The sequence below is a fragment of the Pavona decussata genome, unplaced genomic scaffold (assembly GCF_977016875.1).
Source record: "Pavona decussata unplaced genomic scaffold, jaPavDecu1.1 SCAFFOLD_26, whole genome shotgun sequence".
Taxonomy (NCBI): Eukaryota; Metazoa; Cnidaria; class Anthozoa; order Scleractinia; family Agariciidae; genus Pavona; species Pavona decussata.
Window position 1 is genome coordinate 4,070,423 of NW_028145449.1, and position 13,243 is coordinate 4,083,665.

General features: G+C 38.8%; 3 protein-coding genes across 7 annotated transcripts in view; 1 reads left to right on the forward strand and 2 right to left on the reverse strand.

Annotated features, from left to right (window-relative positions):
• Positions 1 to 12,713, reverse strand: part of LOC146485622 (uncharacterized) — a 72,331-nt gene extending 59,618 nt beyond the window's left edge. For 2 of the 4 annotated variants that reach the window (XR_014863391.1, XR_014863392.1), the window contains exons 1-5: positions 11,190 to 12,713; positions 9,501 to 9,646; positions 5,496 to 5,741; positions 968 to 1,132; positions 240 to 353 (exon numbers count right to left, since the gene is read on the reverse strand). Coding sequence is in view for 2 of the 4 variants with exons in the window: in XM_085103424.1 (XP_084959550.1) it covers positions 240 to 353; positions 968 to 1,132; positions 5,496 to 5,741; positions 9,501 to 9,646; positions 11,190 to 11,259 (741 nt within the window). In the remaining 2 variants the exon portion in view is untranslated. The remainder of the gene's footprint in view (positions 1 to 239; positions 354 to 967; positions 1,133 to 5,495; positions 5,742 to 9,500; positions 9,647 to 11,189) is intronic. The other 2 variants (XM_085103424.1, XM_085103423.1) reach the window with 2 other exon arrangements.
• The window catches only part of LOC146485620 (uncharacterized), a 120,657-nt gene that overhangs the window by 59,618 nt on the left and 47,796 nt on the right, over positions 1 to 13,243 (reverse strand). The gene's annotated exons all lie outside the window — the stretch shown is intronic.
• LOC146485623 (thioredoxin domain-containing protein-like) overlaps positions 1 to 13,243 on the forward strand; it is a 70,466-nt gene that overhangs the window by 22,594 nt on the left and 34,629 nt on the right. The gene's annotated exons all lie outside the window — the stretch shown is intronic.

The following is a 13,243-nucleotide window of genomic DNA, read 5'->3' on the forward strand; positions in this document are numbered from 1 at the left end:
TTTACTTAAAAGAGCTGTACATTTTCATCGTGCTCTTCAAAGGAATATTTTGAGATAATTTTTTTTGTTTATTCTCAATTCTTGCCTGCTGGGTAATGTATTGATAGTATTGAGAGAATAGAAATACTAACCACAAGTGGTAATTTTACTTTGAGTGAGGTGTATTGTGACAGTACAACAAAACGGCAAGCTCCGATTTGCTTCATAATAAACTGAGGTGACTGACAGCTATCGCTTACCTGACAGAATCCATAGTTGTCGTTAGCTGAGGGTTTGCCTTTGTTAGGAAAAACTGCTTCTTCAGTGATCGTAAAATTGAGATGAGAACCATTGCCGAGGAAAGCGAACCAGTCCTATAAAAAGAAAAATTTCAATTTTTATTACTGGTCTTTCCGTTTTTGATATTACCGCCAAGTACAGGGTGGTATTCAGAGAAGCGGGTTGTGTTTTGTTTTAATTCTTTATAAAACATAACTATTCTTTCAGCCACATTTGGTAACCGCGTGTAAACGAACAACATGTTACACACGACAAGAAGCACGTGAAAGACCGCAGGATCTTGACACGTGATAATACCATTGGCACTAGATAAAAACATCCCATGTTCTCAAATCATAGCACGACAGTCGGTATAAAAGGACCAATTGAGTACTTGCAAGTCTTGCAGATGCGTCTAACAATGCATTTTATGGAGATTCCGTAGGAAAAAGTGTCGTCGGGTTTGATGAACAGGGAATACAAACAGACTATTTTTAACGCCAAGCCATAGCAGCTTTCCCTATAAAACAATTTTGTGCTGAATTAATTAAGCGCTTTGGATTAATTTTTTCGAGATTTATTTGTTCAAGCCTTTGATAATACGTTTAAACAGCGAAAGCACCATTTACTAAAACGCCTTCGATCAGTAATCATTTTCACGAACTTAGTTGAGTCACCTTTAACATATTTTCAACGGTTAGTGGCTTACCACAATTGTATCCTGGTGTTTTCCGTCAAAAGGCAAGAATTCTCGTATACAGACTTCAAATCCCCGACTTTCTAGATTTTCCAACCAAACATAAACGGCATCATTCGGTTTTGTACTGCGAGAATATTTAGCGGTGACAAACACAGTAGGTCTTCCACCAAAGCTCTGCAAAGCAAGTGTTTGAACATTGCATCAGGCAAATGATGATTCAAATCATACTCAGTGACTATTAGTTTTAAAAGATACTCAGTTGTTTCTGAAAGGTAAAGTTTCATTTAATACAAAGTTCATACGCTGGAACTAGAAAGGTGGAGGGGAGGGGGAAGGGAAGGCAGAGATTTCGAATAAGGTGATGTCTCCCAGACAAGCTAGCCAGGGAATCAAGACCACTAACAACGTTTGGCACTACATTGGGACGCTTCTGTTTGAAGAAGAAGATACTTTTATTTAAAACGGGGTAATTCCTTCAGAAATTGTAAAAAACAAAATTACTGTTATCAACGGAAGCCCTAATTGTTACAAATTCTACAAATACTAAAAAGATCACGAACGTTAAAATGATAGAAATTTAAAACTATTACAAATCTACAAAACTACAAATTTTGATGAAAAACCATGCCGATATGATAGAAAAATGCCTTTTTTGTTGACTCTAATTTAACTCTCGGTAGTCCAATGTGGTTGTTCTGTCTAGTAGTCCTTTCGATGCAATCCTTATTAAGATTAAAATAATTAATAAAACATCGGGGACAAATGTTCTTCAGTACTTTCTTAATTAAGGTGAAAACATGTTTCTCTCGTCTATTAGATAATTTTTTACATTTTAAATACTCTTGGGATTTATCCCTAATATTTGATTTCATGACAATTCTAGCCACACGTCTCTGAAGTTTTTCCAATTTTCTTGCATTCATAGCAGCGCAGCAATTCCATGCTGTGTCACAATAATCAAAGATAGGTAATATGAGAGTCTTTTAAGCTTGATCCGCAGTTTGTATACTTAGGTTCTTTCTGGTGCGGCCAGGCATGCCTATCCTTTTGCCTGCTTTACTTGGAAAGTATTTGACATGCGCTTTCCATGTCAGGCATTTGTCCATTATAACACCCAGGTATTTATATTCAGTAGCTTGTGTTCGCTCAGGAAGTGGTACAGTTGATGATGGACTGCCTTCTCAAGTAACTTGGACACTGCGGATAATACGGAAATAGGTCGATAGTTGTCCATGTCTGTAGCCATGCCCTTTGTGAAAAGGGGTGTAAATTTAGCGAACTTCCAGTCACGTGGCACAGCTCCCTGTGATAGCGAGGCGTTAATTATGCGGGTAAGAGGCTTGGCAATGGCTTCAGCAGAGTCTTTCAGCAAGCGTGGAGAAATGTTATCAAGTCCACTGGCCTTGCCTGCTTTCAGTTTGTTGACAGGACAGTACCTACTATTGTTACTGCGCATACGTTCTGCGCATCTAGAGATACTCGGGTTTCCTATGGGTGATGCCTACTAATACAAGGATAATTTTGCGCGGTTTAAAACTATACGGAGAAAGAAGAACTTACTAAATGCTTTTGGTATCTCAAAAGAAAATTGGGGGAAACCATGCATTTTTTCGGAGATAATTAAGCTTCAATTTAGGAAAAAATCCCATACATTGCTTTGTGTTTTGGTGTTTTTTAGAGATATTACTGCTTAATTATCTCTGAAAAATGCGTGGTTACCCCCAATTTTCTTTTTGGATTCCAATAGGCCTTGCTAAGATCTCCTTTTCCCGCATTGCAATAAACCGCGCAAAAATATTTCGGTATTAGTAGGCACCGTCCCTAATGTTTCGCTCACCTTTTCAAATTTAAGACTCGGATGCGATCGATTGATTTCGTGTCGAGTTTGCTGCCTATTTGTATAGTTTACAATTCCAAGAGTTTCCTTCATGCGTGTATTGGTTGTGGTAAAAAACAGTTTGAAACTGTTGGCGATTTTGTTTTCGTCACTACAAAGGTCTCCATTGATATCAATAGTGTTGGAAGAAGTTGACTTCTTTTCCCCGGGGAGGATTGTTTTCACTGTCCTCCAAAGGGATTTGGCGTCTTCTTTGTGATTCTCAATTAGCTTCTTGTTTTAAGTTTGTTTAGCCTTCTTGACAGAATTGAACACACGATTTCGCATAGATTTATATGCAATAATAATAATAATAATAATAATAATAATAATAATAATAATAATAATAATAATAATAATAATAACACTTATATAGCGCTTATCCGCATGCGTTCTAAGCCCTTTACATCCATTGTATTACAGTATGACTTAGAAATATAAAAACAAAAGATTAAGTAAACTAAGCCAGTCCTCGTCGGGCGACTTTTTTCGCGCCTTCTTTAAGAGATAGTCGCGTTGGGGAATGTCTTTCTTTATGTTGCCGGTCATCCATGGACAATTGTCCATACCACGAACTTTCTTCTGAATAAGCGGGCAATGACGATCTGCCACCTCAAGGAATTTGGTTTCAAAAACAGTCCATAACTCGTCCATAACAGAAACGAATCAGTTCTGGTTCAACGGTTCAACATTAGTCAGATGCTGGAGAGAATAGCGGGCGACAAATGCAACATAGATGACGCCTTGCTCCGCAGGAGAAGCCGGGACGAACACGGTGAGAGGCTAGAAGCTGCTCTTATGGGTTGTTAGAAGCCGACGTGACACTCCACCATGCAAAGTGCAAGTTCAGCGCTAACCCTGTCACGTCATAACCTCCGGTGCCATCGAGGATGATCCTGTAAAGTTTTAAACAATATCAGACCCACCGCCACCACAGAATTTGGCAAAAAGGGAGTACATTTATTGGCATGAGCCAATTAGGAAGATCACAGAACATCTTGCTGACAAGACGAAGAGCATCAGAGAACTGCTTTCGAAAAGGAAGCAGTGGATTTGGAGAAGTGATCTGCAGAGCGGGTTCAAGCAAACCAAAGCCGACCTTACACAAGTCTCGGTACTAGCCTTATGTGACCTAAACAAGACTTAGTCTTGGTCATTCTTCAGCTCCAACCAGACAACTCCTGGATCCAGGCCAGTATCGTTCATGTCAGAGTGATGCCACCCATCGAAACCAAATACAGACAGATAGACAAGGAAGTTAGACAGAATTGTGCGAGGAATCATGAGAATACATCGTGGTGAAGTCAATCGTTTTGGAAACGGATCACAAAGCCCTGGTACCACATGTGAGTAGTAACACACTGGATCAAGTTCTGTCATGGAGCCAGCGATTCAACATGCGACTAAAGAGATTCCACTACAAGGAAATTAATCATGTTCCCGGAAAGGAGATGTCATAGCGGATGCAATCTCGAGACTCCAAGCTGGAGATCAAATGTTCCAGTCGACAATCTATGATAAAGAAATGATTGGGCATGTCGGAAGTGTGATATCTTCACTGCCTGGCTCAGACACAAGACTGCAGCAAATCATGGAAGCACAAGAGGAGGATCCAGTCTGCAGCTAGAGATCAAAGTGTACTGCTACGAGGGATGACCTGGCAAGCACACATTGAACGATAATGATCCTCAGTTTGATAATACAGAATTCTCACCCTTTGCCAAGGAGTGGAGAATGAAACACACCAGAATTAGTCCAAAATATCCCCAGAAGAGTGGAGAAGTCGAACGTGAATTCAGAACAGGCAGTGAAGAACCTGCTCACAAAAAAGGATTGCTTCGGCCGTTGTTTTTCTCGTGACGAAAAATAAATAAATGAATAAAAATAAAGTAAAAAGAAAAGTGGGGATGGGTAGGGGTGTAGTCAAATGTAAAACAAAGCAAAATAAGATTAAAATTTGGGCCATGAGAACTCCTACGCCCCCTCCCCTCCCTTTATGCTAAAAGAGACTTGTCACGTACTCCTCCAATGAAGCATGCCAAGACTAAAGTGCGAGTAAACATTCATCCAACACACACGCAATACTTGGATCAATAAAACACAATTGAAGGAAATTAAGCTATGCCGGCCAAAAGTTGTGTTACAGCAATAAAATATCGAAAAGCCAAACAAAATTTACCGGATTTTTATTTAATAACCGTTTAACTTCCAGGTCATGCAATTAACATTGAGAAGCTTAACTTAATCCTAAAAACACTAAGAATCTGCATAAAAATTTCACCATTCAAGTGATATCTATTGCCATCAAATGACGTACTTTGCTGAGCTGAAGAGATAATCAGCATTGTTGTTTAGTGCGCACTAGAATGGGAAGTCACTGAGCATGCACACAAGAGGACTGCTGAGGAAGTTTCATTGATGGCATTGAAAAATTGGTGCTGTAAGATTCGATAGCTGTTTCGTCTTGGTTGTTGACTGATATAAAAGGGAACACGGTAATGGCATTCAAAATGGAAAGACTTGAAGCCCAACGGAACACCCTTTTTAGTTGATCTACCTGAGCAGGGCAGGCGGACTTTCTGCTTTTATACGTCAAACGGGCAACGTAAAAATTGAAGAGTTAATATATCGTTAGCTCTAACGTCACTTCTATTGCTTAACCTGAGAAAAGGTGACTTTGTCACACTTGGTTTCTGTTGTCCATATTCCACTGAAGGCGACACTTCCATGTGATATCCCTGGTTTGTCTTGGAAAGCCACCCAGTTGATTGTTCCTGTGCCATTTGTGGAGCCTGTTGCACGCTGACATAGCTGAAATCCTGAAGTATTTATCTCGGCTGTCCAATAGGCTGACGGTGAGTGAACAGTAGAGGAATCCTCATGACTCAGTGAAACAAACACTCGAACCTAAAAGTTAAAAAATAGAAAAGTACAAGAACATTGAGCAGGAGAGTAACATCTTACTAGAAATACGTGACTCGCAAAACCACGCGAAGCTGGGGCTGGGTGGAAAGCCCTCTTTACTCGTATTGTAGCATCAAATGAGGAGATTAAAAGGTTTCTGAACATAGCAACTATTTTTATGAACATGGTCTTTTCGAGGTTCCACAGGCTAGTTTGCGGTTAAATATCTATTTCTGACCCGAAGAAATGAACAACGTGCGTGAAGCGCTGTCGTGTTCGATAAATTTATTTCCCATGGAAAATTATTTTACTGCAGCCACAAAACGTCTTATTTCTTCAATGTAATCTTTCACAAAAAAAGATTTCTGGAAGAAAGGGAAAAGATTCTGGAGAGATAGTTCTGTATCCAGTGAATATTGATGAACATTGCAGTTGAAATTTGACCCAGCACGCAAGCTTTCCCGATGTATGCAAATTTTGTTCCAGACGACGCCAGACAGTCTGACGTCATTCATACTTTGTTTTACACTGTTGCTAGGCAACAGTGCGGACACCTTCAACGAAATATATAAATATATTTTTCGCTCAAATTCGCGCGGCTTAGCCCCGCTCGGGCCGGCTCGGCCCCACAAATTTATTAACCTCGCTTCGCGAGGAATGAATTATGCATATCGTTTGTCTGTATTTTACAAATTCAGGAACATTACCAATCAAGTAGAGATTAAACACTAATTTTCCCCTCCTCCCAACTCAAGCAGTTTAAGGCCTGGGTTAAGGGCTTTTAAAGGCCGAGTTTCACGGTCAAGCGCATGCGCGAGCAGACCGGCTCAAAAATAAATTGTACGGGTCGACACTAAATTCGATGCGAGCTTGTGGTGGAACAATCTGTTGAAGTTGCGCCCGAATTAGGATCATCCGCTCTTCGTTCTTCACTTTTTATAATTTTTGTTTCCTGTTGTAAATATAAGTTCGATTTTTGTAAGGTTAAAAGTGTTTTAGCATCCGAAAACGCCATTTTTGTTGATGGATCGGAGAGGAGACGTCGCGGCCGACCGGCGACGGGATGTTCTGTGGACTCTCTGGAAGCACAGAAGTTAAAGCGGACAGAGTGGAGTGGATGTAGAAATCCTGTGTGGTTAACAAGATACGTCCACCAAACGTGGAAAATTGGTAAAGAGATAAGTCTGTTTAAAATAGACAACGACTTCGCGGCACATCTGCTTTCGCCGGAAATAGCAAAGGTCACCAACTGGCTTTGGATGAACTCGCGAGGATTTTCTAGATTTCAATCGTACTGTTTGTTCATATGGAAGTCAACTGTCAAAAACGGAGAAATCGACGGACAAACAGCATCAAACATCAGTGTTTTGCTTTGGATGGAAGAAATTGTACAACACTGAGACGCGAAGCGAATAAATATGAGATCAAATGTGCGAGTTAGTTGTTGTCGTCTATTAGCGGGCTCGAATAGCGGGCAGTAGAAAAAAAAATCCAAAAGATTTGCGGCAAACTACAAAATCTATTGTAAAATATTCATTTATTTATAAAATTATGGTCGTTGCGAATGGCAAATGCAGTTTTGATTTGCCACCATGGCAGAGTTTTCTCAAATGCATTCCAGCATCTCGGAAGGACGCTCAGTGTTGTTGTTACTCTGAGTGTTACTAAACGGTCGCATCGCTTCTTGAAGCTTGTGGATTTCTCGTTCTTCGCCTTCTCGCTGGTCTAATAAAATCAGGCTATCGAGCGTACACACTATAGTAAGTTTATCACTGAATGCTGATGAATTACTGGATTTAAGAACGTAAGTTTGAGGGAGCTTCTCGGCTTTTCGAATCGCGCGTAATAAAAAAAGGTCGATGCCGCGAGATATCGACATTGTACTAAAATAAAACCGTATACGTTCGCAAAAGTTCTGGCATTTCTTGAATGTCATGGTTCATAAACGAAGCGGCGCTGCAAAAATCCCCATGTGTTTTACATGGACAGCCTTTTTGTTTCTTTCTGAAACGTGACCGAAACACTGGCCGGTCAGTTTTATTTTTATGCCAGCAAGTTATAAGACTTGCCCGCCGTATCCCGCCGGTGTTGTGTACTCGCTTCCAATTGGTAAAAAAACAATTGGTTTGACAGCGCTTACGTTATCGCTCGCACATGCGCCGAACCGTGAAACTCTCCCTTTAAGAGGAAAAATGGTTTCTTTGTGACAACTTTAACAAATTGAATGACACTGAACTGAAATTCGGCTGATAAAAAGTTCTTATCATCCTTAACATTCTAAGCAAAATAAGTAGTGCTATAGATCGCTTGACATGTCACGAGATCGTTTTCGTGAAAAAAGCAAAGATTTGACAGGGAGGCGTTGGTCTTAAGAGAAAACATCAAACAAAAACGCGTTTCTAATAAAGATTAAATATCTCCAGCCCTTCACGTTTGGAATGATTGTCCATTGTTCCCTAAAACAAATTTGTCAGGACAAAGGTCATTTCTTAGTCCAAAATTCAACCTTTGATTGTTAATTACTCCATTTTAAAAACTTGAGGAAAGTCATTCCAAACGTAGATTGTTCAATATTCTCGATCTACTTCGGAAGAATATTCGCCACCATATCGACGATTTACGAAATTTTAATTGATGGGTCACGTGATGTGTCACGTGATCAAACTTATGCGTTAAGAAAAAAAAGAGGTTTATTTTCAGGGAAAATTTCATCCTGTTCTAGGCAGAGAAACCGAAGATATAGTGGATCATTCATAATTTCTGAACACCATTCCAACCCAGGCCTTAAACTGCTTGAGAGAATCTCCGGTCTCAAAATAATAACAACAACTTTTCCCACATCTTAGCAATATAACTATAATAAAGTGTGAATGATTGGAGAATAATCAGTTTTTTCATTGGACGTTCTCAAGGATCTCAGTTAAATAACAGAGGAATATTTTAGGACCCTGTTGATATATTCGATATGTCATCATCACCCATCAGGTCACCTGTCATCATTTTTTTGTGGTTGTGGGGGAGAGGGGGAGGATGAGGAGTTGTTTTGTTTCCCCTTAGCCACTCACTATCCCTCCCATGCTCTATTCGGAAAAGTTTATTGATGTCACTTTTTGTTTTGTTTTTTTTTTTTTTTTCATTTTTCCTTGGATTTACGTGACCCAAAAAAAAAAATAACTTGTAACCTTCTAAGAGCCCAAGCAACTTGATTCTACAGGAGCCTTATGGTTTGGAAATACATACAAGGAAATGCAGGCTAATAACTGGTACACAATCACAGTTCTATCGTATGCAATCTTCTTTTTGTATGCTTTCTTAACACACGGATTACGTGATGTTATCATTAGTCCCACGTAGCAAACAAGGAAAGAATTTTAGAAATATTTCATTCATTTGTTTGAGGTTCAATTGACAACTGTCACACAGCAATGGCGGCAACTAAATTTTACCTTTTACATACAATTCTATCTCTCATCCGATGTTAAGAGAAACTTATATTTTTCAGAATCAAGCGAAAAGTTAATCTGCGAAATAACATGCAACGCAGCATCCAAATTATAGGAGAACAAGATTTTCTGCTGCATAAAAAACACTTAATTCCTTTCTAGTTGTTGGACACGGTATATTTCAGTAGGGGAAGTCGTTCGCATTGAATATCCCTGGGGTTCAAAACAAGGAAATTAACTTCTCCAAGGATGTGATAAAAAGCAACATCCCCTGGTATCACCATGAAGCTCATTGTCATTCTTAGAGTTATAAACTTACCGTTCCCGATCCACAGAACGTCTGAGGGAATACCACATTTGTGCAACGTGGCAATGTACAGTGATCAGGTACATCACAGCCGCTGTTGCAGTTCCACCCCTGTGGTATCTCAGTTGAATTTATTCTTCCTCTCTGCATGGTGACACCTAAGGATTCAAAAGATAATCCGCTTTGAAGATATTGTGTTTAAGGAGAGAATAGAGGGAAAGGGGTGGGGTGCTGTAAGTGGAGTAAAGGTGCATTACTCGGAAAAAAATTTTAAAAAATAACAATTTAATGGAATAAATAGTGCATCACAGAAGTAAAATAAGTGAGCACCCTATGATGAAGAATCAACTGAGATCGATGTCTTCTAAAGTTACAGAACATGAAAGTAATCAGGCACCATACTATTTTGCAATCTGACAAGGCACTGATGTAACAATGTACCCGAAATAGAACAAAACCCTTCTGCAAGTAAGGGCTTGTTCCAGCCCAGCAGGAAATACCATTAATTCTTTAAGATCCACAGATCGTAAAATTCCTAGGTCGATAAGGCTGCACAAACAAGTCACGAACTTTGAGATTTAAATGTGAAAACTATTCCATTCTCAATGTGACGATTTTGAGAATCTTTAGAAGCATTGTTTGCATTTTCAAAGTATTTGATGACTGGCACAATTTTCTAACCCACATTATTCACGAAAATAAGCCCAAAATAAATTAAAGAATTAAGAAAAGACTTCCTTAGTTGACCATAAAATCCTGCAACCGTTTAGCAAAATTCTCACTAAGATAATTTAATTTCCACTGTTGAAATTCATCGCTGAACCCATTTAGTGGAACGACTAATAAATTCCAAAGGGGGTGTGTACAGTCTTTTGATAACAGTAAATATTCACTATTCATTTTGTACTCGAGACAGAGAGAAGATTGTCTGCCGAAAGAAGGTTCTTGTGCTGAAATTAATGCTTCAAGAAGGTAAGCTAAAATGAAGACCTTAAACGCATGTTTGGTCGACCTCTAACTAAACTCTGTTTTAAACGTGTCGTCGTTATCAACTTCAATAGCTGATTTATGCTGGGATCAAGAGTTGTTGTGCTGCCAAGTAGTGGAAAAATATACTTGTCTACGCAACTTCAATTTTAGTTGTATTATTCAACTAAGAGGTTAGTAACCTTTGCAAAATTAAAACCACACGAAACAAATAACGGAGTTCGGTATCAATGTTGTTTGATCTTACAAAGGCAGGAATTCTCCAAGGGCAGTGCAAGGCTGTAAAACCCGGAAATGTTTCGTACCTTTTTATAAATGGCACAAAAAGTTTTTGTTTCATGAGTACTTCTAGAAGAAGACATGATGGAATTCAAAGAACTAAATTTCATTGCGTTTTATCTTTTTGTTTCGTTTTCGCAGCAATGTAAGAACATTTGGTATCTTCCTGCAGGGGGCGTGCCCTTAATTTCCATTTACTTAGTACAGTTTCTAATATGTCCTGAAATTATCAACCGAATACAGAAACTGAAGTCACAAAAGAATAATTGAAATCCATGTTTGACTGTTTCTTAAAATAAAATTTACGAAATCTAAATTATGTTTTGAAAAGTTTGGCGTCCAACACTTCGATGTTTTCAATAAAAGAAGAATGTACATGAATAAATATTCCTAACCATTTCATTAAATGAGTTATGTTATAGTATTCTAGCTTACCTTTCACGGTAGAAACAAAATTCTCCAGGTATAAGAGAAACACAAATGCTGATATTTTCCAATGATTCATCTTGAAGCAATCTTGGGAATTCCAAAGGAGCAATCCTTGACTTGGACCTATACGTGAGCTGTTTTATAACGAGTAAAGTCTAAGCAACAACCGTGGACGATAATCCTGCTGGTATACGTTGGATCAATTGTTGATCTGATCGGCTTAACAAATATAAATGATAAAAGAAGCAGAGACCGATACAACGTAGAATTACGTTTTAAAGGTTACTACATTTCGGCTGTCCAAACCAGCCTTCTTCAGGTACAATGAGAATTTGCATTGGGACATACGCTAATATAACAAATTTTTTGCGCAATAGCGGAACTACGTAAAACTAAAGTGATTGACAAACACGAACATCTACTGTATTCATCTTGTCATCCTCTACATACAAAAAACGTTATTCCTTTCAGTCTAGCACTCCGCTTACGACGTATTTGTCCTACTGACGAAACGTTTAATATACGCACTGCTCAACTTACTACATACCTACTCAAACGAGGCTACAAACGAAACTTTGTCACTAAATAAATACAACGTGCCGCCAACATCCCACGCAGACTCGATTTACAAACTAAAGACATGAACAAACCTACGCGTGCATCTTTTATAACGACCTTTAACCCATCACTTCCTCACATCTCCAACGTCATTAAAAAACATTATCATTTACTGCGCTCGTCTGACCGCTGCAAAAAGGTTTTTCCAAATTTACCTGTTGTGGCCTTCAGACGATCTCCCAACCTACGTGACTTACTGGTTTCGGCTAAACTTTCTTCTAACTCAACTAATCCCCACCCACAACTCCCTTCCGGCTCCTATCGTTGCGGTAAAAATTGCGCCACTTTCCCATACATTTCCGATGGTCTCACTAACTACACCTTTTTTTCCACCGGTGAAACACGCCCTATCAAATCTCACCTTACCTGTGAAACTAAAAATCTAATTTACATGATCCAATGTAACCGCTGTAATTTACAATACATAGGAGAGACTAAACGACGCTTAAAAGACCGCTTTAATGAACACCGCAGCACCATAGATAACCCTAACACTAAATCTAAACCCACCACAACCGCAGAACACTTCCTCACCGCTCCTAACCACACCGCTAACGACATACAATTAATTAATCCCCATAGAAAAAGTCTACTCTAACCGAGACTCAATCTGTAAGGCTAGGGAAGCCTTTTTAATCACAAAAGGCAGAACACTTCTTCCACATGGCCTCAATATTCGCGAAGAAATTTACTATCTTTTTCCTTTTATTATTATTTTTTTTATTTTTTGTTATTATAAATATTTCATTTGCTTCATATTTTATACTGTCAATCACTTTAGTTTTACGTAGTTCCGCTATTGCGCAAATATTTGTTATATAAGCGTATGTCCCAATGCAAATTCTCATTGTACCTGAAGAAGGCTTGTTTGGCCAGCCGAAATATAGTAACCTTTAAAACGTAATTCTACGTTGTATCGGTCTCTGCTTCTTTTATCATGTTTTATAACCCCTGTTTGACAACCCACGTGATTTCTCATACGTTAGCAAGGGTGTATCAATTTCTCATAAAACAATGATGGCATTTATGCAAATAAACTAATTACGTAATAAAATCTTAGCAAAGACACCTTACTTGTGACATTTTGAGGTAGCGCAAGTTTAAACACATCAGCTTTATTTGGAGGGAAAAATAATATGACTTTATGGTCTGATTAAAAAAACAATTTCATTATTTGTAGTATTGAGCAACTTTTACTTATTTTACTGATCAAAGTATTGGTCATTCTAAGGGAAATGAACTTGTAAGAAAAAGCGCGAGATAAAAGCAGGCAAAGTAGTTTTCCCGCCTTAATTTGGAAGAGCGCGAGGCATTCTGGACGAAGTCTGCTTATAAAAATAGCGCTGAAACTGAAGTTGTTTCAGCGCAATTTAAATACCACTTAATCATAACAGCTAATGATCTGTGATTTGAAGGGGAGACGAAAAACAAAGGCCTAAACG